Here is a 25,711-nt window from a genome sequence, read left to right on the forward strand (position 1 = left end):
TCCTTTAAGAGCTTCTTAAGCTCCACCTTGGGGTCCTTCTTTTGCACTGATTCTTCTTCTTCAGTGCTCTTCACACTCGGTCAAGCTACTTTTCTTTCTTTTGAGACTCTAAATTCACCCTCCCTAACTCATCATATGTCCTTATTGGGTGCTTTGGTGCATCTCACTGACCATTTGGTAGCCCATCTTTTTGTCTCTTTTCATGTAGCCTATGGTGCTCACATAATAGCTCATATGCTACCAACATGGCAGCTCTCCTTGCTAGTAGCCTATGGTGCTCACTGACCATTTGGTAGCCCATCTTCTTGTCTCTTTTCATGTATCCTATGGCGCTCACATAATAGCTCATATGCTACCAACATGGTAGCTCTCCTTGCTCTAGTATTGTTGGCCTAAATTGCCCATGTGCCAAACGTTTTGCTATATTCATAGGGGTAGTTGCGATGTTGGGTGGTGGTTGCTATATCCATAGGGGTAGTTGCAATGTTGGGTGGTTGTTGATCTACCCATGTGGCATATAGACTTCATGCCTACATGGCATTGTCCCATTCCCTGCTAACCTCAACGGACATCATGTCCATTTACTTTCCTCACATGTCACCTATAGGTGGGATAATGAATCTTGTACTCAACACCCAAATTAACCCAAATACATATCCACTCATTTGCTTCCTTTCAAAAGCTCTCAAGAATGTCATTGAAGTTTGGTTCAAAACATCATACATTGCAACTCCATGTTTAACATTGCATCATCCTTGCATGCTAGAAAACAAATTGGGATCATACCAACTACAAACGGAACATCATCTTTGAATGGTGCCGAACAACTTCATCATGAACTTGCCAGGTTCAAAGCAAGGACATCATGATATCTGGTACAAACAATAGGACATTTAGCACTAAAGTTGAGCACACACCAAAACGTGCAAAGTACCAAGTCTCGTGGGTTTAATTCACCTTGATTTGTATGTAGCATAGTTTGCAATCATGATCCTCCAAAAACTATGGAGCTACTTCTAGTTCTCCTCGCATGTTAAAACCTTAATCCCACCAATGTACCAAATAATCACTTTGAATTACATTGATCCTTAATCTTTGACACAATGTCTTCAACCAAGCTAGCACCGATATTTAACATCATGCTTGTGAACCTCCTTGAGAAATCTTCCATCAACATCATCTCTACAAAAGTTTTGTACACGAACAAGGCTCCACATGTCCTTGCTAAGAAAACACTCCTGTGTTCCTTGGAAGGTTGTCATCTGGCATCCTACCAAACATTGTGTTCCACCTTAACAAACATTGAGTTCCAAGCATGTTACTAAATTCAACATAAAGGCATAGAGAAAATTTCCTTGCCCTTAAATTTGGTATTGTTTGTTATCAAAACAAGCCAAGCACCTTCTACTCGCATTTGCGAATGGCCATTCTCATACTTTTTTCTCATGATGCACATGGCGTTGTTCTTAACATCGTGAAGGGTTGTACTCTTTCACCTCCATAAAGGATCTTTGATCTTTTGAACATTGCTTGATAGTGGGAGACATCACATTGTCAATTCTTGAGCCGTATTTCTCATCTCAAAGCTACTTAGGATAACCACTAAGAAGAGCTCTTCTATTATCAGAATGGCTTTGTAATTATGACTTGCTACTATCGAGTATCAAAGTTTTTCCTTTGGCTTACATTCTTTCATTGCACAGAGTTAGGTTATCAAAAGTAGCCATCTCCTCTGTGTTCTAGCATGCTATCAACGTCAAGGGTAGCACATGCCTAAAGTTTCCAACACTTCCTTTGCTTCTCTTTCCCTTTACCTTTTTGGTATGAGATGCTATCCAATTATCAATTCTTTGTAGCTCACCACCCCCTTACCTACGTACACATGCACATGTGTGTGTGTGCCTCATGTCTTTTGAGATCCCTTAAGATTGCTTAACATCATCAAAATTATTATAGACCTTAGATTTAGTTGACGACCCTCCCCACCCACTTGCCTTCCCCCCCCCTCTCATGCTATAAGTAAAGGTGTGGATTGTTAGGTCATTGATTGGTTTATGTTTGATAAAGAAGCAATTTGGTTGGCAAGGGGTTGGCTGTGACATGTGGCATGCTTAATGAGTCAATCCCTTCCCTCCCTCTTTAAGTTCTCAAAGTTTCCAAAAATTATAATGCATTCCTCTCAAATTGTAATCATTTTGTCAATCATAAAGTATAACCATGAAGTGTAATCATTTTGCATAAATTGTAACCATATTTTATAATTACAACCCATAATCATTATTGAAACGTTTCTTAAATTAGTACAATCGTCCTAAATTGTATCATTTTTGGAACATTTTATATATGGGAACTTCTCATGTGAACGTACTCCATTTGTCCCAACCAATTCCTGGCAAGGGCTATAATTTGAGACCTATGGATTGCCTTATCCATTTAAATTATTACAATAGTCCTAAATTGTAATTGTAATTGGAACATTTATGCATGGGAACTTTTGATGTGAATCTATTCCATTTGGTTCCATCCAATTCCTTACAAGGGCTCTACATTTGTGAGATATGGATTGCCTTTGCTAGGTTTCACAACAGCTGCTATCCACCAATGAAAATTCATGCAAGTTAGGTGGACCTTCTATCTACCAATGAGAATTTGCATAAGCTTTTCAAGGGTTTCACAATGATTCACCTGTCGTGTAGAAGAAAATGAACCTACAGGCAAGGCGAGGAACGAAAATCCGGGTGGCATCACAATTTGGGCCAAGATAGTGTCTGATAGTATTCAACCAATCACCAATGTGTGATGTCTGGCAATGTTGTTTAATAAGCTTGGTGAAAGGTTTGTAAGGTCTTTCCACATTGAGGGTTTTCCCAAAATTTTGTGTCATTAGAGCTAATGGGATTACTAAAATTGATAGTGGGCACTTAGGCCATTATACACTGCTAAGCTATCAACTCTTCCTTCCATCTTATCTGGCTGCTAGGTCGAGCCCAAAATCTGAGCATCCATGGACATTGGATGGGCACCGTTATTGCTTGTAAATGGTTGTCTCTTCTACCAATGGAATCTAGGTGTGCTGAAGCACTCTAGCCATCCTTGCCTGCCCATCCCATTTTTAATGGTGTTGCTCTTGTGTTGCTGCAATGCTCGGATGGGTGGTGTGTTTGTAAAGGGTTTGGCCATCCTGGCCTGCCTGTCCCATTTTTAAAGGTGCCCCAAGAATGTGCACTCTTTAGGTGACTTCTGGTGGTTTGTAAAGACCCTCCTATGTGAACGCAGACCTGCTCTTCGACGGACGAGCCTTGCAGGCATCAACCGCCAGACTTCACATGTCCGACAAACGCTTGTGAAATCAATCTTAGCTAAGGGTGGGTTCAACCCACTCGTGTGGCCAAGAATGCAAACTTTGCTTAAATGACTTGTCCCACTCTAATTTGTGGGGAAAGTTGTCTAGCAGTAGGGAGGATCATTCGGCACCTCCCCCTTGCCCAAGGATCCAACAAGCCTGCCCAAGCAAGAACATCAATCCTCCAATAATGATCCCTTGTCGCATTTATGATTGGGTGGTGGTGACCAAGTTGGTGTGAATAGGCGAGGTGGTAGCCAAGCTTCTTTTGGGAAGATGGTCTAAACCTAGCCTGATAAGAAACTAGGACTTTGACTTTGGGGAATTGAAAAATCCCACGAGGCGAGGGCTTGTAACGGACATGTGTTCCGTAAGCCTGAAGTAGAATTGAAGGTCTATATATGGATTGCCTAGGCAGGTTTCACAACTCTTTCTATCCACCAATAAAAATTCGGGCGTACCTTCTCTCCATCAATGAAAATTCATGCAAGCCTTTTAGGGGTTGCCTGCCATGCAAAAGAAAATGAATTGGTAGGCGAGTCATGCTTGGGTGGGAAATGAAATGCAAGGCGATGCAATAATTTCGACCAAGAGAGTGTCTAGCAAAATTCAGCCAATCACCAGTGTGTGATGTCTAACAATGTCATTTAATAAGCTTGGTGAAAGGTTTGCAAGGGTCTTGACACATTGAGGATCTGTTGCCATTCTGAGTCCTCACAACATATGGGATTAAATAAAAGTGATATGCGTCCACTCAGGGTGTTACACACTACTAGCTATACGCTCCTCCTTCCATCCTACCTGGCTGCTAGGTTGAGCCCAAAATTTGAGCATCTTATGGACGGGCACGACTATTGCCACCCAATGGTTGTCTCTCTTGCGAGTTGAATCAGATTGCTAAAGCGCTTTGGCCATCCTTGCCCTCCCATACCATTTTTTGAGATGTTGCTAAAGTGCTCGAGTTGGTGATGTGTCTATAAAAGCTCTGGCCATCCTAGCTTGCCCATCTCATTTTTAAAGGTGCCCCAACGATGGGCACTCTCTGGGCGGCTTCTAACGATCTGTAAAGCGTCCACCTTGTGTGAATACAGACCTGCTGTCCGACGGACGAGCCCCTCCTATTGTGTGGACATCAACCGTTGAAGTTCACAGTGAGCAACCAGGCTTGGCTAGCCATGGAAGGGCTCTCCCTAGGCATGAAGTGGCATCCATGTGGTGTGTGTTACAAGCCAGTCGCTTGTCGTATTTTCCCAGCTGGGTAGTGTGGGCCCCCAGTGATCGTGGACACACGCATAGGTTGAGCGCCGAGTGATGCCATTCGGTGTGGAAAGAGAAATTGGACTTTGGGGAATGACGTTAGAAGTGCCACTCAAGTTTCAACATCCCACGAGGAAAGAGAATGGATGAGGCTTTATTAGAATGGAAGTGTGTATAGTGAGCAGGAAGTAGAATTGGATATGGAGAAAGCATGAAGGAGAATTGGAAATTGAATTGAGAGTTATTGTTGTGTGCTCCCTTATCGACAAGACAAGCTCGAGCGAGCTTGGCTATGGACGCCGTGCTTGCCCACAGCTCTGTCTGCTGCACGCTCAGCAGACCATCCTCCCAGTTCCTTGACCCCCCTTCTCGCCTCCCTCTCTCCCTCCCCCTTTCCTTCCCTTCCCCCACCCATCATCGTCCCTCCTTCTTTGTCAGAGCTTCCAAGAGTAAACGCCGCTATGGCCCCGGCGTTCCCCAGCAGCGCAACGCTCCCATGATGCCCAGATTAGAAGACGACGGAAACCCCAAGTTCGTCATATTCGTTCGGGATAAACGGGTACCCTTGCAGCTCTTTTGATTTGGTAGGCACTTGTGGCTTCTGCTGTTGTAACAATGACCCTTCGATTCCGCTCTTCTGCATTACTAGGTGCCGATATGGTTCCCCTTGAACGTTGTCACCGGGGGGAGTCTCGCCAAAATGGTTGTAACTGCAATGGGCAATGACTGGGGAAAGAAGATGGCGCGGGGAACTCTGACCCGCGACCTTGGCAACGCAGTATATAAGGTTAGCTCTATTACTGCGAGCATTGTAATGCGTGGTCATATCGATAATTTATGGTTTGCTTAGCGTGCGAAACTGACATGAGGGCTCTTTGCCATTCCTACCCATTAGTTTTGGCTGGGAATGTGAAAATGCTACGATTAGTGAAATCTGTATAGTCCATGTTTGGTATTAAACAATCAATCCAGATAAAGCGCATTTTAATATATTATGTAGTTCTGAGGAAATACTAGCATACTAGTGTTAATAATATAAGACATACAGGGTATGATAGGGAGCTTAGTTTGTTTGCTCTTTACAAAGTAAGGTTTGAAGACAAAGAAAGATTCCATATTTTACAGTTATCACGTTTTTTGTCTCTGTATGCCACTTGAGTTCAAACATCTTAAATAGCCTAACGTGCATTTTTACTCGAAGTAGCCACATAGAATAGCATAGCTGTGCCAGAAACTTCTTGAAACGGAATAATTTTGGAAGGAAGCCCAGTTTAAGAGTGGAATCAAGGCACGTAAAGTTCAAATTGTTACCATCACGTGAAGTTCAAATTGTTAGAATGATACCTTGAAGGACCTTTAAAAAAAAACAAAAAACAAAGAAAGAACTTTCCATTAATGCTTGAAAAAACCAACCATACAAATCAGCAATCTAAGAGGTGTTGGTTATGGGAAAAGGAAAAACAAAACTGGTTATTATAAAAACCAGCGTGTTTCCAAAGAACCCAAATATTGAAGAATGTGCTTTATACTTGGAGAACTGCAAAATATACAAATAACACTCCTTCAGAGAGCACGGTATGCAACTCTAAGGATGACCCTTCTACACTGAGAGCTGCACGAATGCCTGAGAAGCAACCCAATCTCAACCAAAAGATGCCGACCACTGTGCAAGGCTATTGAAGAGGGTTGTGCTGTCCCGGGCATGCAATGGAGCTGCGTGAGTTAGAGAGAGGAAGGGAATATGGTAATCTGAGATATGGAGCTTGAGATATCTACATGGAAGCTGAGAGGCTCTTTCTTATTGTTGTAAAACTGCCCCGATGGCTACATTGCTTGCATCAGCAATGACCAAGATGGGATCATCCCAAGATGCGATTTTCATAAGTGGAGTTTCTCTGCTGTGGTTGAGAAAATTAAGATATCATCTAGAAAGTTGAATAGCACACTCCTATATGCTTAGCGAACACCCACGACATCATCTTATTGAATGTTGGTGGTGCATTTTTGAGACCAAACGGCATGACTACGAACTTATAATAACCTTGCTTTGTCCTGAACGTTGTTTTTGGGATGTAAGTGTCAAATATGCAGACCTGATGATAATCTCTGGTCTATCTTAGAAAAATATTTAGTATCATTCAAGCGCTCTAAGATATACTCTATGTGGGGCATTGGAAATCTATTGCTGATCGTGATTTTGTTGAGTGCCCTATAGTTGACACATAGTTGTGCCGTCTTATCCTACTGGGAGGCATCGAGTCTGGGACCAATTCAATCCGATGATCCTCGGGTCTGTGAGGTGAAGTCGTGGTGGTAGATTGTCTTGGAGCATAATATCTTAGAATCCTTGGATTAGATCGGCCATGGCCAGGGTGTTGGCTGTATTGAATTTAGTTGACATCGGACATACACCAATGTGCATACTGCGCCTTTGCGAAAAGCACGAGCTGCTTGGATGTGGGAGATCAGAGGGATGCTAGGAATGCTTTTGTCCTCTTGGATGATGGATGGTTCAGGTAGTCCTTCGACAATTGTGTAGGAATCCTTCCACCAATCGGGCACAGGTAAGTATTCTTGGAACCACTGGATCTCGAGTATTATGTCGCATCTTGATAGTGGTGTGAGGATGAAGTCTCGCTGAAAAGAGGCCTTCTGAACTGTAAACGATTTTTTTTTGGCCTTGTGTGTGACCCGAGTGCGTCGCCCGCGTGTAGACCTATCTACCAAAAGCTCAAGAGGCACTAGAGTGCACTCCAACTTTTTGGCGAGCTAAGGGGATATAGCGTCTTCTGAACTCCCCATGTCAAATAAGACAACAAATTGTTGCCCTTTAGATGTGCCATAGGCTTTGATGAGGGCCTTCTTTTACTCGTCGAGCATGCCCTCCTTCTTACCTTCAAAGACCACTAAGGCTACGGCGTTCAAAGTAGGTAGAACTGCGTTTGTAGTTGAGATAGGTGGAGCTGGGAGTGCCAAAGTAGTGGCGACGGTAGAAGTTGGCGCTTTGATAGCCTTCTTAGCCGTTAGATTTTGGATGATTACAGTCTCACAAGAATTTTCTCTTCTAGTCAAAGCGTAAAGGGAGGTGTTCATGTGAATAAGATAGGAAGTTCTGTAACTGTAATTAAAATAAATGAGCGTGTCAATGTTTGAAGCTGTGGATTGAGGATGTTGATGCAGTGTTCTACATCTTGATTTACCTGGCTGAGACGTGAACACCATGATATTGATTTCTCAAGAAGGTTTATAGATTTTGAAGATGTAGACTCTTGGCTAAACCTATTTCCGCATAATTTGCAACATGACTGTCAGCAAATACTCTATTTTAATGAATGTTTGGAATTCCCATGGCACCAATTGTGCTATCATCTGATCAAACTTTTAACGTGTTACTCGTTACTCTGAATTCTGTAACAATCTTTCTTATGTATTACTTTTTCTCCTTGTAAAAATTACCAAGCTTTAGATTGGATATATATTCTAGTCTTTTAGGGGATATGTCTAGGATGAATATTTCTCTTTTGTCTGGCTGACTCTCTTATATTTTTTCGATGCAAATAGGATGAAAAAAGGATTCGCACTACAGCAATTAAGAATCACCCAGTGCTGAAAACTGCCATCGATCTGGAATATGGCTACAAAATTGTGGTATGCTCTTTTTGTTTTAGTATTCAGCCATAAATGGATGCTCAGATATATGGGGGGGGGGGGGGTGTGGATATGTATGTGTGAGAGCATATGTTTAGTCTATGGTCTACACGTACTATTGGGTACTGATGATGTTGGTGGGGATGTCATAATACCTAGTCCATGCTATGTCTGATGGCGTTTATGGTTTGAAACATTTTGAGTGACTGGCACGAGATTGAGACTGCACTATTTGTTGTTTGTAGAGGATGAGTTTGGGCATGTTTGTGGATTTATCTAGATACATCTTCACTCCTTATGAGCGACATACAAATTTGACCTTGTGAAGTGTTTGTCCATGTTGCAGCTTGCTATATTGTGATAATATCTTTCTATCTTAAGTGGTGCGTTGCCTTGTGAGCTAGTTTCTCTAAGCATTTTTTGCTTAGAGATGCTCGTTTGGGAGAACCTAAAATGAAATCGTATAGTCTTCTCAAGGAGTTGTAACTTGAATGAAGAGTGTTGGGGTAAAGGCACTGGCCACCCTATGTAAATAGTACTTTATGTTGTACTTGAATGTAGGACACTTAAGTACACTAAGTACACATTTGTACTTAGATGTACTTAAGGGTTACTACCTTATCCATAATATATATATGTGTGTACTTGGGGAGGTACCACTCACTCATTGTGATTATCCCCACTACTGTGTGTGCAGTGAGTCTTCTCACTCCCTACTCTATCTCCCTCACACTCCATCAACTGGTATCAGAGCCAACGGGCTCTCTCCCTCCGCTTCCACTCTCATCTCTCCCTAGCCTACCCCTACCGTACGGACAGGTCCGTACGGCCGTACGTCGTCCGTACAGCCGTACGGACGGATCGCAGGGCAAGGCTCCAAGGCCGCACGCTGCAAGGGCGAGGGCGCGGGCGGCGTAGCTGCAAGGCGCGGCGCAAGGCGGGGCTGCACGCTGCAAGGCGCGGCGCAAGGCGGGGCTGCAGGCTGCAAGGGCGAGGGCGCGGGCGGCGTAGCTCCAAGGCTGCAGCGCGCAGGCTACAGCGCGCAGACTGCAAGGCAAAGGCAAGGGCGGCGCGGCTGCAAGGCAAGGGCGCGGGCGGAGCGGCTGCAACGCGCAGCAGCTATCGACGTTGGCCAAGTGGCTGACCACAGTCGGCCAGAGCCCACAGACAGCCACCAAGGGCCGACCTTCCGTCGGCCATCACCAACAGCCAGCCGACTGGCCCATCCTCTCCTCCTTGCAGAAACTGGTACATCAACTGCTGTACATCAACAGCGTGCTACGCGCAAGCTCGAGCATTCAGCCACGAAAACATTTTGAAGGTACTGTTTTGCACGAAAATCGAGTGCATAGTACAACAGCAAGTACACCGTACAAGTACAGCCAGCAGGCAGGGTACCGTGCAAAGGTACGCAAGGTGTTCTATTTGGGGCAGGGCTTTCACTCGCACTGAGGCTTAGCTTATGCCGCAAACAGTGTCGAGACAGGTCTATCACTTAGCCAGTGATTGTATGTCAGTGGTGGCACTGATTGTATGCATTGGACAGATCTGTACTTGATACTTGCAGTGTATGCCTTGTTGGATGCACCTCAATGGATTTGCAGTCAGACGCCTTGTGAGCAGTAGCAGTTGATGCCATTTACTGTGTTAATGCACGGAATGTGCTGTCAATTCAAGGGGTTTTTGATGCTATTATGCTTGGGACAAATGCTTTAGCTTGTTGCTGAAAGTACAATCACTTTTGGTACAGATTTGGTCGATTTTGACCAAGTTTGACTTTAGTCAAATTTGGGGCTTTTGTAGCCTGACCGGCAATCTGTCAAGTGGGAGCACTCTACATGCATCAGGCTATCTGGTAAAGCACTACTATGCTTTGAAAGTGCAAATTTGACTTACAGTTTTTTTTTTGGTCAAAGGTCAATCTTTTTAATTGGAGGTCAAATCTCTGATTTTCTTCATGCATTCAAAGGGCTTTTGAGCAATCTCACTTCCAAACTGTGAATTCAGTTGGGGGGGAAGTTTCTGGAGCATATGGAGGTCTAAAATCAGAGATCTTCATCCACAATCAGAGATTCACTGTTTTTTTGACAGTCCTGGACTGTCAACCAGCAAGTTTGACCAGATTTCACTGTCAAAAAGGTCAAAAAGTACTGCTACTTTTTCAGAAAACAGTTCTGGGATTTTTCTGGAGCACTTTGAAGGAGCTGTACCGCACTTTCGCCAGCAGACCAGACAACAACAACTTGCTGTACTGTTTCTGCAGCAAGTGGGAGAAAGACTTTCAGTTGGTTTTATGCCACTGAAACAGTACCAAGTTCATTTTCTGATCGTACTTCCGCTGCGGGAGAATTTTCTTGGAGTGACTGGTGCTTAATTGAACACCTACAGGGATTCTACTTTCTTTACTATGAGTTCCAGCAGCGACGTGTCGTCCTTGTTCCAGATAAAGAAGCTCGAAGGAGCTAAAAACTACGACATATGGAGGACACAGTGCTACAATGTGTTGATGCAGAAGGACCAGTATAAACCTATAAAGGAGAAGGGTGTTAAGCCCTCCAACATTACTGATGAGCAGTGGGAGAAGATGGACGGCTTGGCCAGGTCGACCATTATGCTTACAGTTGTTGATTCACTGGTTGTAGGCATCAGGGATGAACCTACTGCGTGGAAAATGTGGCAACGCCTTGAGGATACTTATGCCAAGAAAAGTGCCACGGGAAAAGCTTACTGGCTGAAAAAGCTTGTTGGTCTTCAAATGAAGGAGGGGACAGCTATGTCCACTCATATTATTGAGTTTAACAGCATATTCAGCCAGGTGATCAACCAGGGGTTGAAGCTCGATGATGAGCTGAAAGCTACACTCATCTTATGTTCTCTACCTGAGTCATGGGACACATTCAGGACTTCTACCAGCAACTCAAATGTCATTCTGTTATTTGCAGATGTGGAGAGTGCTCTTCTACAGGAAGAGATGAACAGAAAGAACAATGCTATTGGGAAGTCAAATGCTTTGAATGCACGCAGCAGGTCCAAAACACGTGGAAAAGACAGAGAAAGAGAGAGGAGCAAGTCCCGCTCTAAAAGTGATCTTGTCTGCAATTATTGTGGCAAGAAGGGACATATTGAGAAAAAGTGTTTTCAAAAGAAGAATGACCAGAGAGCCAAAGAAGGCAAGGCTCAAGGCAAGTCTAAGGGCAAAGAAAAAGAGGAGCTGAATGTTACTTATGTTAGTGACAGTGACAGTGGACGTGAGATATGTTTCACCTCTTCACTGGAGGCTCATACACTTCATGCTGGTGATGGATCAGATATGTTTTCCTGGATTATAGATTCAGGTGCTTCCTTTCATGTGACATCCTACAGAGATCTGTTTGTCAGATATGCAGGAGGGCAGAAGGGAGTTGTCTTTCTTGGTGATAACCATGCATGTTCTATCATTGGTATAGGTGATGTCAGGCTTGTTCTTGAAAATGGCCAGCAGTTAATGCTTAAAGGGGTCAGGCATGTTCCTGAGGTGAAGAAGAACTTGATTTCCACAGGGTTGTTGGATGATGATGGTTATCATACCACCTTTGGTAATCAGAAATGGAAAATCAGCAAAGGGGCAATGGCTATTGCCAGGGGTCCTAAGGTTGATACTTTGTATTCACTTCATGGTGGACATTGTCCACATTCTGATGTAAATGCCACCGAGCTGCCAAAGATTTCATTGTGGCATAGCCGGCTTGGCCATATGAGTATTAAGGGAATGGAGCAACTGGCTCATTTTGGTTACTTGCCGAGTCTAAAATTTTCAGATTTAAAGAAATGTGAATTTTGTCTCTACGGTCGTCAAGTACAAATACCTCATAAGAGAAGGTCAGATCAGAAATTACAGCTCTTGGAGCTAGTACATACAGATGTGTGTGAGATGCCTACACTCTCTTTAGGAGGTTCAAAGTACATACTGTCATTCATAGATGACGCCACCCGCAAAGTGTGGGTTTACACTCTCAGGAAGAAGAGTGATACGTTCAAGGCTTTCACTAAGTTTGTTGCACTGGTCGAAAATGAGACAGGCAAAAAACTGAAAGCCTTACGATCTGACAATGGTGGAGAGTATTTGTCCAAAGAGTTTCAAGAATTCTGTGAGGCAAAGGGTATTCAAAGGGTGTTGTCTGCACCATATGATCCTCCACAAAATGGTACAGCTGAAAAAATGTTCAGGACCATTCAAGAGAAAGTCAGATCTATGTTGTCACATGCTGCACTGCCCCACACATTTTGGGCTGAAGCTGTAAAGACAGCTGTGCACCTTATTAACAGGTCACCAAACAAGAGACTATGTGGTGGTGTGCCTGAACAGGCATGGACGGGCAAGCCTCCGTCTTACAAACACCTACGGGTCTTTGGTTGTGTCGCGTATGTGCATGTACGCAGGGAGGACAGAACTAAACTGGATCCAAAGTCTCTTAAATGCATATTCCTAGGTTATGGTGACAAAGGTGAGATGGGCTACAGGATTTGGGATCCCAAGAACAGAAAACTTATACGCAGCAATGATGTCGTGTTTGATGAAACCATCATGTTCAAGGAACCTGTTGTACAGCAGGAACCTTTAAAAGTAACTATTGATGATGACAGGCACCATGGGCAACACAGACAGGCTGTAAATCAGCCACAACAGCAGCATAATCAGCCATTAAATGATGCTGCAGCAGATCCTAATGGACAGCCAGTTATGGCAGAAAACATCCCAATGGATGAGGCACAGTTAGGTGATCTTCCTGACATGCAAATGCAGCCAGGAATCATGGAACAGCCACCTTATCTGGGTGATGAACAGGCTGGACAGCCAGCTCAAGATGATGGTCTTTGGGTTAGAAGGTCAACCAGACAGACGCGGCAGCCAGAAAGATTTGTTCCAGGCATTGATTATTTGATGCTCACTGATTGTGGAGAGCCTTCATGCTACAGAGAGGCTAGGCAGAGGGCAGACAAGGTTCAATGGGATCTTGCTATGAAGTCTGGAATGGACAGTCTTCACAAGAATGGCACTTGGGAATTGGTACCCTTGCCTACTGGTAAGAAGGTACTGCCATGCAAATGGGTTTATAGACTTAAAGTCACACCTGGTGAAAAGCCAAGGCATAAAGCCAGACTGGTTGCCAAAGGGTTCAAGCAGGAATATGGTGTTGACTTTGAGGAGATATTCTCTCCCGTTGTCAAGATGACAACACTCAGAACTGTATTAGCATTGGTTGCACATGCAGATATGGATTTGGTCCAAATGGATGTCAAAACAGCATTTCTTCATGGTGATTTACATGAAGAAATTTTTATGCAGCAGCCAGAGGGTTTTACAGTGAAGGGCAAAGAGAAGCTTGTATGCAGACTGAAGAAAAGTCTTTATGGTCTAAAGCAGGCACCCAGGGAATGGTATCATAAGTTTGATACATTCATGCGAACCCAGGGTTACAGGAGAAGTGACATTGATCACTGCTTATATACCAAGAAAGCTTCAGATGGCAGTTTACTTATCCTCATTTTGTATGTGGATGACATGTTAATTGCTGGAAAATCTCATAAGGAAATGAATGCCTTGAAAAAGAGATTGCACCAGACCTTTGATATGAAGGATCTTGGTGATGCCAACCATATATTGGGTATGCGCATACTTCGGGATAGGGAAAAGCGGTTGCTATACTTGTCTCAGAAGGAATACATTGGCAAGGTCTTGCAGAGATTTCACATGGAGGGGGGGAAGAGTATTGGTACTCCATTACCTCCTTATGTGAAAATCAGTGCTTTGGACAGCCCTCAGACAGATGCTGAGAGAGCTGAGATGTCAAAGATTGCGTATGCATCAGCGTGTGGCAGTCTCATGTATGCTATGGTTGCAACCAGGCCCGATATTGCGTTTGCAGTGGGAGTGGTTAGCAGATACATGGCTAAACCTGGCAGGAAGCATTGGAATGCAGTGAAAGGTGTCATGAGATACCTGAAGGGTACACAGGACTTGTGCATATGTTTCGGCAGTCAAGATGCAAAAGTGCAAGGTTATACAGACTCTGATTATGCTGGTCACCCTGATACCCGGAAGTCTACTACCGGATACGTTTTCACTTTCACTGGAGGTGCAGTGTCGTGGGTATCTAGAATGCAGCAATGCGTTGCATTGTCTACCACAGAAGCAGAATATATTGCAGCCACTGAGGCATGCAAGGAGGCTATATGGCTATCTCGGTTAGTGGCAGATTTGGGTTATCCATTGGAGATTCCATTGTTGCATTGTGACAGTCAGAGTGCCATACAGTTGGCACGTAATCCTGTCTTTCATGCAAAGACGAAGCACATAGATGTGAAATATCACTTCATCAGGGAGGTGCTTGAAAACAAGCAAATTAAGCTTGTTAACCAAAGGGTTAGCTGCAGAGAGGTTTGCACACTGCAGATCTCTTATGGGTATTGGTTGAGGCCAATATTCTTTCTCTCCTTGAGGGCACACTGCCTTTAAGTGGGAGGTTGTTGGGGTAAAGGCACTGGCCACCCTATGTAAATAGTACTTTATGTTGTACTTTAATGTAGGACACTTAAGTACACTAAGTACACATTTGTACTTAGATGTACTTAAGGGTTACTACCTTATCCATAATATATATATGTGTGTACTTGGGGAGGTACCACTCACTCATTGTGATTATCCCCACTACTGTGTGTGCAGTGAGTCTTCTCACTCCCTACTCTATCTCCCTCACACTCCATCAAAGAGAATGTAAGGTACTTTTTAATTTACCTTCTCCTTTAGTGCTGGCCTTTGTCATGACTGAGTTTGCCCTTCTCCTCTAGAGCACTGACGAAAACTCAATCCGAAGACCTTTGTATAAATGGACGCTCGGATGTGTGTGGTTATATGTATGAGAGCATATGTTTATACTATGGTCTACACCCACTGTTGGGCATTGATGTCTCTTGTGGATGTCATTGCAGCTAGTCCCTGCTATGCTTGATGGATGTCATGTTTTCAAACTTGTGACTGACTATCATGAGATTGAAATTGCACATTGTGTTGTGTCTTCAAAGGACGAGTTTGGACATGTTCTTGGATCATGGTTACACAAAAACACGTTTCAACGTCTCGAAACGTTCCAAAGTCAATGAAATATGGCAGTAGAAGTGCCCTGGCCCCCAAAGAATAAAATACATTCGTATTCAACTTCAATGTTCATTTCTTGAAGCCGATGCTCAAGTTGAGGTCTTTGGCAGCTGCATGCAAAAGAGCCAAGTTTTTACATAGGGTGCGCGTCAACATGTACAGCAATACACAGTCTATACAATACGGCAGCATACATGGGCTGTATGGTTGTACACGGACCTATATGGCAGTACACAGGTTGTACAACGTTGTACACACATGCCATATGGTTGTATGGCCTCTTGGGCCTACCATCCATGTGGATCATCCAGGTTCCCTATCTTATTCTCTTGGGTCTACCACCCAAAGAGATTATCCAATTTCAGTAGCTTATTCTTGTGGGGTCCCTACCCGAGGGAATCAGTCTAGGGGACCATTCGGTTTCCATATAGTAGCTGCATGTAGTTCCTCAGGGTCTTCCACCCATGAGGTTATTGCTGTCATTTCCACATCCATCTCTAAGGTGTTTTCCATCCCTGGGGCCAGCTTAGCAGCATGCCGAGATGATGAGCCTCTTGGGTCTACCACCTATGGGGATCATCCAGGTTCCCTAGCTTATTCTCTTGGGTTTACCACCCAAAGATATCATCCAGTTTCAGTAGCTTATTTTCATGGGGTACCGACTTGAGGGGATCATTCAGTCAGGATAGTTAGTTCGGGTGGGTTTTTCAATCATCCATCAGCCTTATAATGTCCAATTCATTCCTCTGGGTCTTCCACCCAGGAGTTCAGGCTACTGGATCAGTTTTATCAGGGGAGTAGACAGTTTTCACAGTTATTTGTGATGGGTCTTCTCTCCTTGCAGGCGTTTCAGAGCCAGTAGATGAGCCTTTTGGGTCCACCACCCGAGGGGGTTGTCTAGTTCCCATAGTTAGTTCTCTTGGGGCTTCTACCCCAGGGGACACCCCAGATGCAGCAGACTGTGATGGGTCTTCCTCCCATCAAGCCTCTTCATCAACTACAGTCAGTTCCTATGGGCCTTCCACCCTTGGAGCTAAGTTGGCCACATCAGCTTTAGTCGGGATGACTCACCTTTCACCTTCTCACTAGGAGTGTTTAGGACTAGTGGGCTCAGTTTCCAGCCCCACTGGCCTTGACACTCAGTAGGAGGGGACATCTTAGGAGTCCGCCATATCAGTTTCAGGCCTAGCAAGAGGGAGTACCCTGACAGCTGGAGTAGCAGGTGTAGCTATCAGCAGTCCAGAGGTTGACGATTCCTTAGCAGTCAATGAGGAAGTCATGCAGTTCCCTCCACTGTGCCCCTTCCTGAGTTTTCTCCACAGTGAGGATAGTTATGCAGTTCCCTCCACAGTTCCTAGTCCTCTGTTGTTTAGGGAGGCAGCAATTGCAATACCATTCAGTCGAGAGGTTGATGACGCTGCATTGTGTCCTTCATTCAGTGAGGCCAGTCATGAAGTCTCCTCTTCGTAAATCTCAAGCCACCAGTAGTAGCAGTGACCAGTGTCTACACCTGTAGTTCCCTTGGTGATGACAGTAGGTTGCTCTATTCATCAGAGGTGTGCTCATTAGTCTTAGTCCTTCCTTAGTACCTCAGGGGGACAGGCTTAGTCTTAGTCCTTCCTTAAGTTCTCAAAATTTCTTTAGTTAGGATATCTATGGCTTTTTCTGTAGACACCAACCCCCTTGGATTATTTTATCCTCCTCACCGGAGAATGCTATAGTAGCTATAATATCTGTGCTGTATATCGGTACCTCAAGGGGACAGGCTCAGTCACAATATCCCTTTTGGAAGAAGCTATGCCATCCAACTCTCAGTCTCGAGAGGCATACCAGTCAGTCATTGCAATCGAGGTGTTTTCAGCAGTCCCAGACATCTCACAGTCCTTTCAGGCAGCATCCCAGTCAGTAGATTCAAACGTGATGTAAATATGATCGGTCGATTCCAGTGTCACCAAAAACGGAAACGCGAAGAAACGTTTCTTAGAAACGTCCGAAATGGGCAGTTAGGGTGAAACGTCTGGCTGTCAAAAAATCCACCGCGACGGGTTTCTTTCTGAATTTGGCCGCCGTTTTCGTTTTTTCGCTCCTCTCCCGCGCCGCTCCATTGCTTGCCTTGCTCCTAGTGCCTACCATCTACTCTACCCTCTACTCTACCTTCTACTCTACCCTCTACTCTCCTCTACTCTCTACTCTCTACTCTACCCTCTACTCTCTACTCTACCCTCTACTCTACTCTACCCTCTACTCTGCATCATATATAACTTCTATAAAATATAGTATTTTTAGGCTAGAAATGCCTGTAAAAATCTAGAAACGTTTCTAGAAACGCGTTTTTAGAAACGTTTCTTGTGACACTGGTCGATTCAAACATGTATCCAGCATGTCAGTAGCATCCCGCTGTCCATTAATATATGATGTGGTCTCTCAATCTGAATCTCTTGGCATTATTGGCACCTGTCAATGCATCAAGGTATCTTGAGAATTAGCATTAACCGATGATGTCTCTCAACGTGAATTTCTTATCATTTCTGGCACCTATAGATGCATCAACGTTTATCTAGAATTTGTGGCTGTATGCAACTTGCCTTCCATCCAACACATACACATATGGTAGGAGCATACCGATGCACAACAGTTATGCACGATGACTGGTATAAAAGAAGAAAATGCTTATACCCCACCATATATCCACTGAGGCTGAGGACATGGCAGCCTGCTATTGGCTTGAAAGATTACTCGGTGATCTTGGCATAGAAAAGAAAAGGACAGTTTCTCTCCGTTATAGTAACCAATTTTGTGGAACTTGGCCTACAATTCTGAGCATCATTCCAAGACAAATCACATTGATGTCAGAGTCTGGGATATCTAGATGCTTTATGTTCCTTCACAAGGTAGTCCAGTGGATATCCTTACTAGAGAAGTTTTTCTTATGCAATCATCATTTGGGAGCCAAGATAAATTTTTGATTGTTAAGAGGGGGATTGATGATGCATTTGATATAACCTCTAAGAATGATGTGAGACTAACAAGAGCCATGTTTCATTATGGGGGGACGGGTGTGCTAAGATCATTCTGCAATGAATAGAACCATACAATCTTGGGTTGGAAAATGAGTCAACTCCAGGTTACAGTTGTGTAGCTAGTGTTCAAGGTTCTAGTCTATTTGTAGAGTTCAGATAGTAACAGAGTCTAACAAGATGCATGCTTTTTGTGTGCAGGACATGGCCAACCCAAGAGCTTCTTTTTCACCTTCAGATGTGACCAAGGTAAGTTGACATGACACTTTGCATCACAAATGAAACATTGTGTTTGGGCACATGTTTGTTATTCTGTGGGTACTATACTAATGCTCTACCTTGTATTGAAATCCTGAAAGTCTGTTTTCTTTAGTGACTCATTAGAGCTTACAGCAAAGAATTCTTTTCATTGGATTAGATGAAATACTATGCTGCTCCTATTATACTTTCTGAAGTGGGTGAAATATAGTTTTACTACGTGGAAGTCATATGGTCATGTGTCCTTCACTTGTGTATCAGACACATGCTTAGCCTCTTGACGAGTTTACATGATGTCACCAAAATGTGGGCAAGGAGTTGGGTAAATGCAATGCTCATCCATAGATTCTGGATGTGCTTACATGATGGCATCAAAGTTTGGGAAGGCATTTCATTATGTGAGATGTTCTCCTCTGTTTTTTCTTGAAGAATTTATTCCTGCAATTGGTCTAGGATTGCCTCGATCAATTTTTGTGTAGCCACATTCATAGCATTTGGACAAAGTGGGCCTAATTCCTTGAAGTTTGGGAAGGTTTTGTAGCCAAGCACAACAGGTAGTGTAGAGTATTACTAGCTAAGCACAACAGGTGGCGTAGTCCACAACAGGTAGTGGACATAATACCTTGAAGTCTGGGAAGTTAGTGTAGCCAAGCACAGCAGGAGTCGTAGAGTAACAGTGACTATTTTAAAAAAGTAGCTTTGTTGTGGACATTCCATTGCCATCAATAGCAAAAAGATTGTCAATCTTTTTGTGAAAAAAGAAAAGATTGTCAATCAAAGATCATGGTTTTAACAGCCCTTTTGTGTGTGAGATTCAGTCCAGAGAGTTGAGCAGATCTTATTTTCTGCAATTCAGTTCAGGGAATTGAGCACATTTTCAGGAGTAGGCTTTTAGAAGTACTACTGGCACAACTTCTGACTCTAAGCAGGGGATATCCTTGAAGGTGCATTTGTACTTGTTATCCCCTTCCTAGTTTCACGACTGGTGAGGCTAAGTAGGGGATTATGTTTGAAAAAGTGCATTTGTACTTGTTTTTCTTTGATAGTCCTGATGTGGTTTGTCAGAAACAAGGTATTTGGCACTATGTGCTTTTGAGCTTCGTGGGGTCCCCCTGAGTCTCCACAGTTTTGTACATTTGTTGTCAGTTGATGTTGAACATAAGAATAATCTAGAGAAGTATGCGGAAGGGAGATTCCTCTCTCCACTGCCTTCTCTGCATTATGTCTGCCACAAGTCTCTGTGACACCGAAATTTCCAAAATTTTCTGTCTGCTTGTGAATTCTGCACTTGAGCTGAGTCTGTCAGTTGATGTTGAACATAAGAATAGAAACTAGACAAGTTTGCAGAAGGGAGATTCGTCCCTCCAATTCCTTCTCTGCATTACGTCTGCCATAAGTCTCTGTGACACCGAAATTTTCAAGCTTTTCTGTCTGTCTTTGAATTCTGCCCTTTGGCTGTCTTGTGTTTTGGTCATGTTGGTGTTTGGAGTTACCTGCATCATTTAAGGATGATACTGGCAGCATTTAAGAATGAAAGTTTAACTTTCATTACTTGCTTTCAGATTCCTCCACAAGAGGAGTTGAAGACTGTTGTTGACAAGGTCAGAAATTTTTTCAGCGAAAGTATAAGTGGACTTAAAGAATCATTGGGGAATTTGGGAGGTGGGGGACAGGAGACTTCTTCAAAGAAGGATTCTGATTCGCCTTAATGCATGTTCAAAAGACATCTGCATGTTCAAAAGACATCTGCATCGGCTTCTAGTTGTGGGAATGGAGTTTGGCAGCAACGATGGCAGATCTGTTTCTGTACTAATCATTTGCAGTACTAATCATTTGCAGCTGACACTTTGATGTGGAGGAGTACTTCATTTATCTTCATTCACCCTCCTGCTCATTGTGTGCTGGCTTTTGCCTCTCTACATGCAGGCTGTAATGTAAAATTTCTTGTCAGGTGGTGATATGGCACCTGAAGCTGTATTTGTTTATTTAGATGATGAAAATCTTGAAGTAGTGATCTGCTTGTACACTGAGGTGTATGCCCAAAGCTTGTATATGCTTAAGCAGGATTGAGTCTGTCTGTCTGTCTGTTTATGTGCAAGTGTGCATGCATGTCGGCAATTGTATGGTGCATGCTTTATGCGTGTGTCATGTTTGTTGTCCTCAAACAAGAAATCGTGCCTCAGTTTATTGAGATTTTTTGTTTAGGATGCTTCCGTGCTTCACATGTAATTTGACAGTTCCTACAACGTTTAGCATGTAAAGCTGTAGAAATTATCTATCCTGCGGAAATTGTAAGGGTTCTTTTAATGGTTTATGTACAAAGCTTGCCTTTGATGATGTACTTACGTGATTTTCGTTTGACCAAGGAGTATTTGTCTCTTATACATCACTATCCTATGGAAGGGATTTTCAGGAACACAGGCTTAATAAATGTAAGGTAACAGGAACTCTATTTATAAGTGGGGTGTAGACAGTAGACATGGCAATTCTGGCTCAACATTTTTGAAACACCTTACTCAGGCAGTTGTTAATCTGTGCATTATTATTTTCTTCCTTTAGTTTTTAATATTATGATCCAATGTCTTGGTCATTGAAAGATTTTTGGGTATATCATTAATGGAGTTGTAGCAGAGTCGATGGGAACAAAAACAGAGTTATTTAAGCTACCAGCATTAGCCCAGCTAGCCATTCTTAGGGCATAACTTTTTACCAGCTTGTAGGGTCAGCTAGGGTAAGATTGATTATATTGGTTGTACCTTGAGAATTCTTTGAGAGGGCTAGCCGTTCTTAAGGCATGGCTTTTTACCCACTTGTAGGGTCAGCTAGGGTAAGAGTGGGTATATTGGTTGTACCTTAAGAATTCTGCAGAATCCTGTGAGATGGCTGATAAACTCTTTGTTTATGTATGTAAACTGCAAGTATTGATTGCACATTTGAAAGCTTCAAATTACAATGTTTTTTTCTTTGCTTGTGAGGGTTGGAAGTAACTTCAGAGGCATGGTTGAGCAATGAGGCTTGGATGGCTCGAAGGGAGCTCTCTCAGGAGGCTTGCTGTCTCTGCGGTCATCGGGCATGCTCATTAGTGCTGTTAAAGAATACTAAATAAGACATGGCAACAATTGTAAGACTATTAATGTGGTTAAAGCCTTAAATTTGGAATTCGTCGCCAAGGCAGAAGGTCGAGCTTTGGTGTTGAATGTATGCAGGTGAAGGTCTTGACCTTTTTGAAAGGGGGTTCGGCCAAAGCAAGAATGCGCACAAGAAAAGGTGGCAGCCTTTGAAAGTCGGTGACTGCCAAAGCGAGAGATAGGCCTCAAGCTATAACAATAAATTAGGGGTTTTTCATATCTCTTGTTCATGTAGTATAAAGACAAGTTGGGCCTGTCATTTGAGAATGTTGATTTTGTGGCCTCCATATTGGGAAATGCCTCCTTCAATCAATGCTTGACTCTATGGGATTACTAGCAAATTTGTGATAACGATCATGAAAAGCTTTCCGTGTCACCTGGCTTCTAAGTGTATTATAGGTTTTTTATTCATGGAGTAATTGTTTATAGTTAGTGCATAAAAAATCAAATAGTTCTAAGTGTATTATAGGTTTTTTATTCATGGAGTAATTGTTTATAGTTAGTGCATAAAAAATCAAATAGGTACCCCCAGATTGAATTTGGGGCGATTTGTTTGGGGGGGGGGGGGCGAGGGGGGGGGCGGAGCGGGCAAATGTGTGATTAACGTAAGCGTAAGGGGCGACTAATCGTGGGTGTCAAAATCCAGACAAGCAAATTAGTCTGGCGGTGGCAAAATCGAGGATCTTCTAGATTGCCCTGCGATCTACTATATAGAGGGGAGGTGGCTGAGCAAAGAGAGGCAGAGGGTAGAGGCGGAGGGGAGAGCTAAGGAAAACGATGTAGAGCAGTTGCCGAAAGCTGAGCGCAGCTAAGTCAGTGACGAAGGGGGGAAGTAGCCAAGGATCAGAGGAGGAAGAAGAGGCAACGTGGTAGGCAACGTGGTAGGCTGAGGGGGGAGGAGGCATCGTGGTAGGCTTTGGAGGGCAGGAGTTGGAGAGGGAAGCCATGCGGGGATTGACCTTCGCGTCGCCCTCGGCCTTTCCTCTCCATGTGAAGGGGAAAGGTGGAGGGAGGCGTGAGTAATTGAGTTGCAGGCTTAGGTTAATTGAGTGCTAGCTTGTTATTGACGAGATGTTAAAGGTGACACAAAATTTATGTCGACGTTTTATTAAAAACTAGAATGCTTGGCCAAGTTGTATGCGGAGTGTATACGAGTCATATCGAGTTTAGTAGACATGTAGGTAGTATGTAAACATGTAGACCTCTATTTGTGTGATTTGAAGTTTTAGTGTGATTTGAAGTTTTAATGTGCATGATAATTGACATGATGAATATAATCTCGTTTAATGTCTATTTTCTATTTGTTGCATAGGTGTTGCATAGGTGAAAGGTTGGGATATGTATGTCTTTTGAAGAATATATTCGTCCAAAGTATGATGTTTGTTTTGAATTTGCAAACTCTAGCAAAAAGAAGTAAAGTTAATAGATTTGGAGTGGAATCCTAAAGTACAATAAATATGCATGAGAAGAATGTGCTCCTTAGAATATGTGTGTTAAGGATGGGAAGAGAGGTGAAGGGGAAAAAAGAAAAAGAAAATCCATACATAATGTATGGGGGAGAGTCACTTCAACTCTCTATAAATTCATAATCATAGGTAAACGCGTCTTTCTTCCGTTCTGAAAAAGATCAGCACCAGTATTGGAGGTGTAGCATATGAGAGAGCACATTCAGTGTTGGATGTGTTGAGCAAAAATAAAACAATCTTGCAATTTATACTTACATGGATTGTCAATAGTGTTGGTCAAGTAAATACTGATGAAATGCCCATTCATAGAAGCTCAGCAGCTGTTGCTCGATGGTTTCATGCACGTCTTGACAAAATATGAAGAGGGGGGAGAGGAGAAGAGTGGAGATGAGGAGAGAGGGCATAGCTATAGATCACACCACTAATGTCTTACTATACACTAGATTTAGTTGAAAATGTAGAATATATACAAACTTATTTAGGGTTAGGGTTAGGGCATCTAACCCTTTCCTTTATAGCACTCTATATGTTAGTGCTATGCACATATGATTACATGATGTTGAGCTGATCTCTCAATACCTTCTTTCAAGATCAACATCATGAAGTGGGTCTTTTCTCAAGATGACAATTTTGGGGAATCGAAGAACGATTGAGCATTACAATTCATCATACTCCTCTAATGGGAATATTCTTCCTTTGCGTCAAATCAAGAGCTTGTCGGTGCTTCTCGAAAAGCTCTTTACCGAGTGGTTTGGTTAAGATGTTTGTAACATTTTCTTTGCTATCGCAATGTTGCAGTGTGATGTTATCAAGTAATACTCTTTCTTAGATGAAGTGCTCTTTGACATTAATGTGCTTGGATATATTGGATTCTTGGCTAATGCTTGAGTCGATAGATTATCTCAATATATTGTTGTTGGCTTTGATTCATTAAAGTAATCTGTTTTTGATAATAGTCTTCTGAGTCATATAGCTTCACATGCACTTGTAGTGAGTGCTCTATATTCTGCGTTTGTTGAAGACAAAGAAATAGTTGGTTGTTTGTTTGAAAATCATGATATAGCATCTTGACCAAGGAAAAATGTATATCCCTATGTCGATCTCTTGGTCTCATGATCTCCGGCATAGTCACTCTCACAGTATCCATGCAACCTTGGATGACTTTCTCTGTATTTTATTCCAAATTGTCTTGTACCTCTGATGTATCTAAAGACTCTTTTGGTTGTAATCCAGTGAGATTGTTTTGGATTTGCCATAAACTGTGTAAGTGAGCTTAGTACATAACAAATATTTGGCCGTGTGATAGTCAGATATATAAGAGATCCGATGAGCTGCTGATAGTATCTCTCATTAACAGCAGCTTTTTTTGAAAGTTTCAAACTTTGTTCCATGAGAGGTTGCAATCTCGCAATCTGTCATATGAAACTTCTTTGGGAGATTGTTAACATAATTCAGTTGACTCATAAAGGTACTGTCTGAATCTCTCCAAAACTCAATTCCAAGACAATAATGCATAAGTCCAAGATCTTTCATGCCGAACTCTGCAGAGAAGTCTTGTTTCAATTTCTTGATGAAGCTATCCCTGCTTCTTGTAATAATCAGATCATCTACGTACAAAAGTGCAATAGTGATGTCTTCCCCTTGAACTTTGTAGTAGAGTGTGATCAGCATTGGATTTCATGTATCCCAGATCAGCAAAATACTCGTCGAATCTGCTGTACTAACTTCTGGGTGCTTGCTTCAAGTCGTAGAGACTTTTCTTGAGATGGCAAACTCGATTCTTCTTTCTTGGTTCAACATAACCTGCTGTGGTTGTTGCATGTAGACTTCCGTGTCTAGATAGCCATTGAGAAAAGCATTCTTGACATCAAGCTGGTACACATTCCATCTGTTGAGTGTCACTAGTGTTATCAAGAACCGCACGGAATCCATCTTTGCTACTAGAGCATAAGTCTCATCATAGTCTTGACCATACTGATATGCAAATTCTTTTGTAACTAATCTGGCTTTGTATCTTTCGATGCTTCCATGTGGATTGTACTTCACTTTGTATGCCCATTTGTTTGCTATGGCCTTCTTTCTTGGTGGAAGGTCGCATAATTTTCAAGTATTATTCTTGTATAAAGCATCCATTTCTTCATTCATAGCAGTTTTCCATTTTGGCTTGTCAATTGCATCTTCAAAGTACACTGGCTCTTCTGTAGCTATGAGGGTACTCATAAGAGCATAGTTGGTGGTTTCAACCTGAATTGCTTTTCCTTTTTGAGCATATGTCAATTTGGCTAGAGGTCTGCTTTCCCTAGTAGACCGTCTGAGTTGTTGTGGTTCTTCTTGGGACACTTCTGGCAATTCATGCTCCTATTCATCAACCTTTTTTGTAGATGACTGAGTAATCGGTACGTCTATCTTTTGTTTATTTAAGGTTTTTCATTTTGATTCCTCATAAAAAATTACATCTT

General features: G+C 42.8%; 1 protein-coding gene across 2 annotated transcripts; it reads left to right on the top strand.

Moving 5' to 3' along the window:
- Positions 1-4,776: 4,776 nt before the first annotated feature.
- LOC147897876 (multidrug resistance protein) lies at positions 4,777-22,102 on the top strand. Of its 2 annotated transcripts, none has more exons than XM_087380424.1 (5): positions 4,777-5,159; positions 5,250-5,387; positions 8,162-8,248; positions 18,602-18,649; positions 21,643-22,102. In XM_087380424.1, the coding sequence occupies exons 1-5, from the start codon at positions 4,893-4,895 to the stop codon at positions 21,643-21,645; spliced, it is 543 nt and encodes a 180-aa protein (XP_087236550.1). In that variant the 5' UTR covers positions 4,777-4,892; the 3' UTR covers positions 21,646-22,102. The 2 variants fall into 2 exon arrangements, with proteins under 2 accessions (XP_087236550.1, XP_087236549.1); XM_087380423.1 differs by lacking the exon at positions 21,643-22,102 and adding an exon at positions 20,221-20,684.
- The last annotated feature ends 3,609 nt before the right edge of the window (positions 22,103-25,711 follow it).

This window comes from Dipteris shenzhenensis, chromosome 10 (genome assembly GCF_047967505.1).
Source record: "Dipteris shenzhenensis isolate YYH24624 ecotype China chromosome 10, Dip_SZ_1.0, whole genome shotgun sequence".
Lineage (NCBI taxonomy): Eukaryota > Viridiplantae > Streptophyta > Polypodiopsida > Gleicheniales > Dipteridaceae > Dipteris > Dipteris shenzhenensis.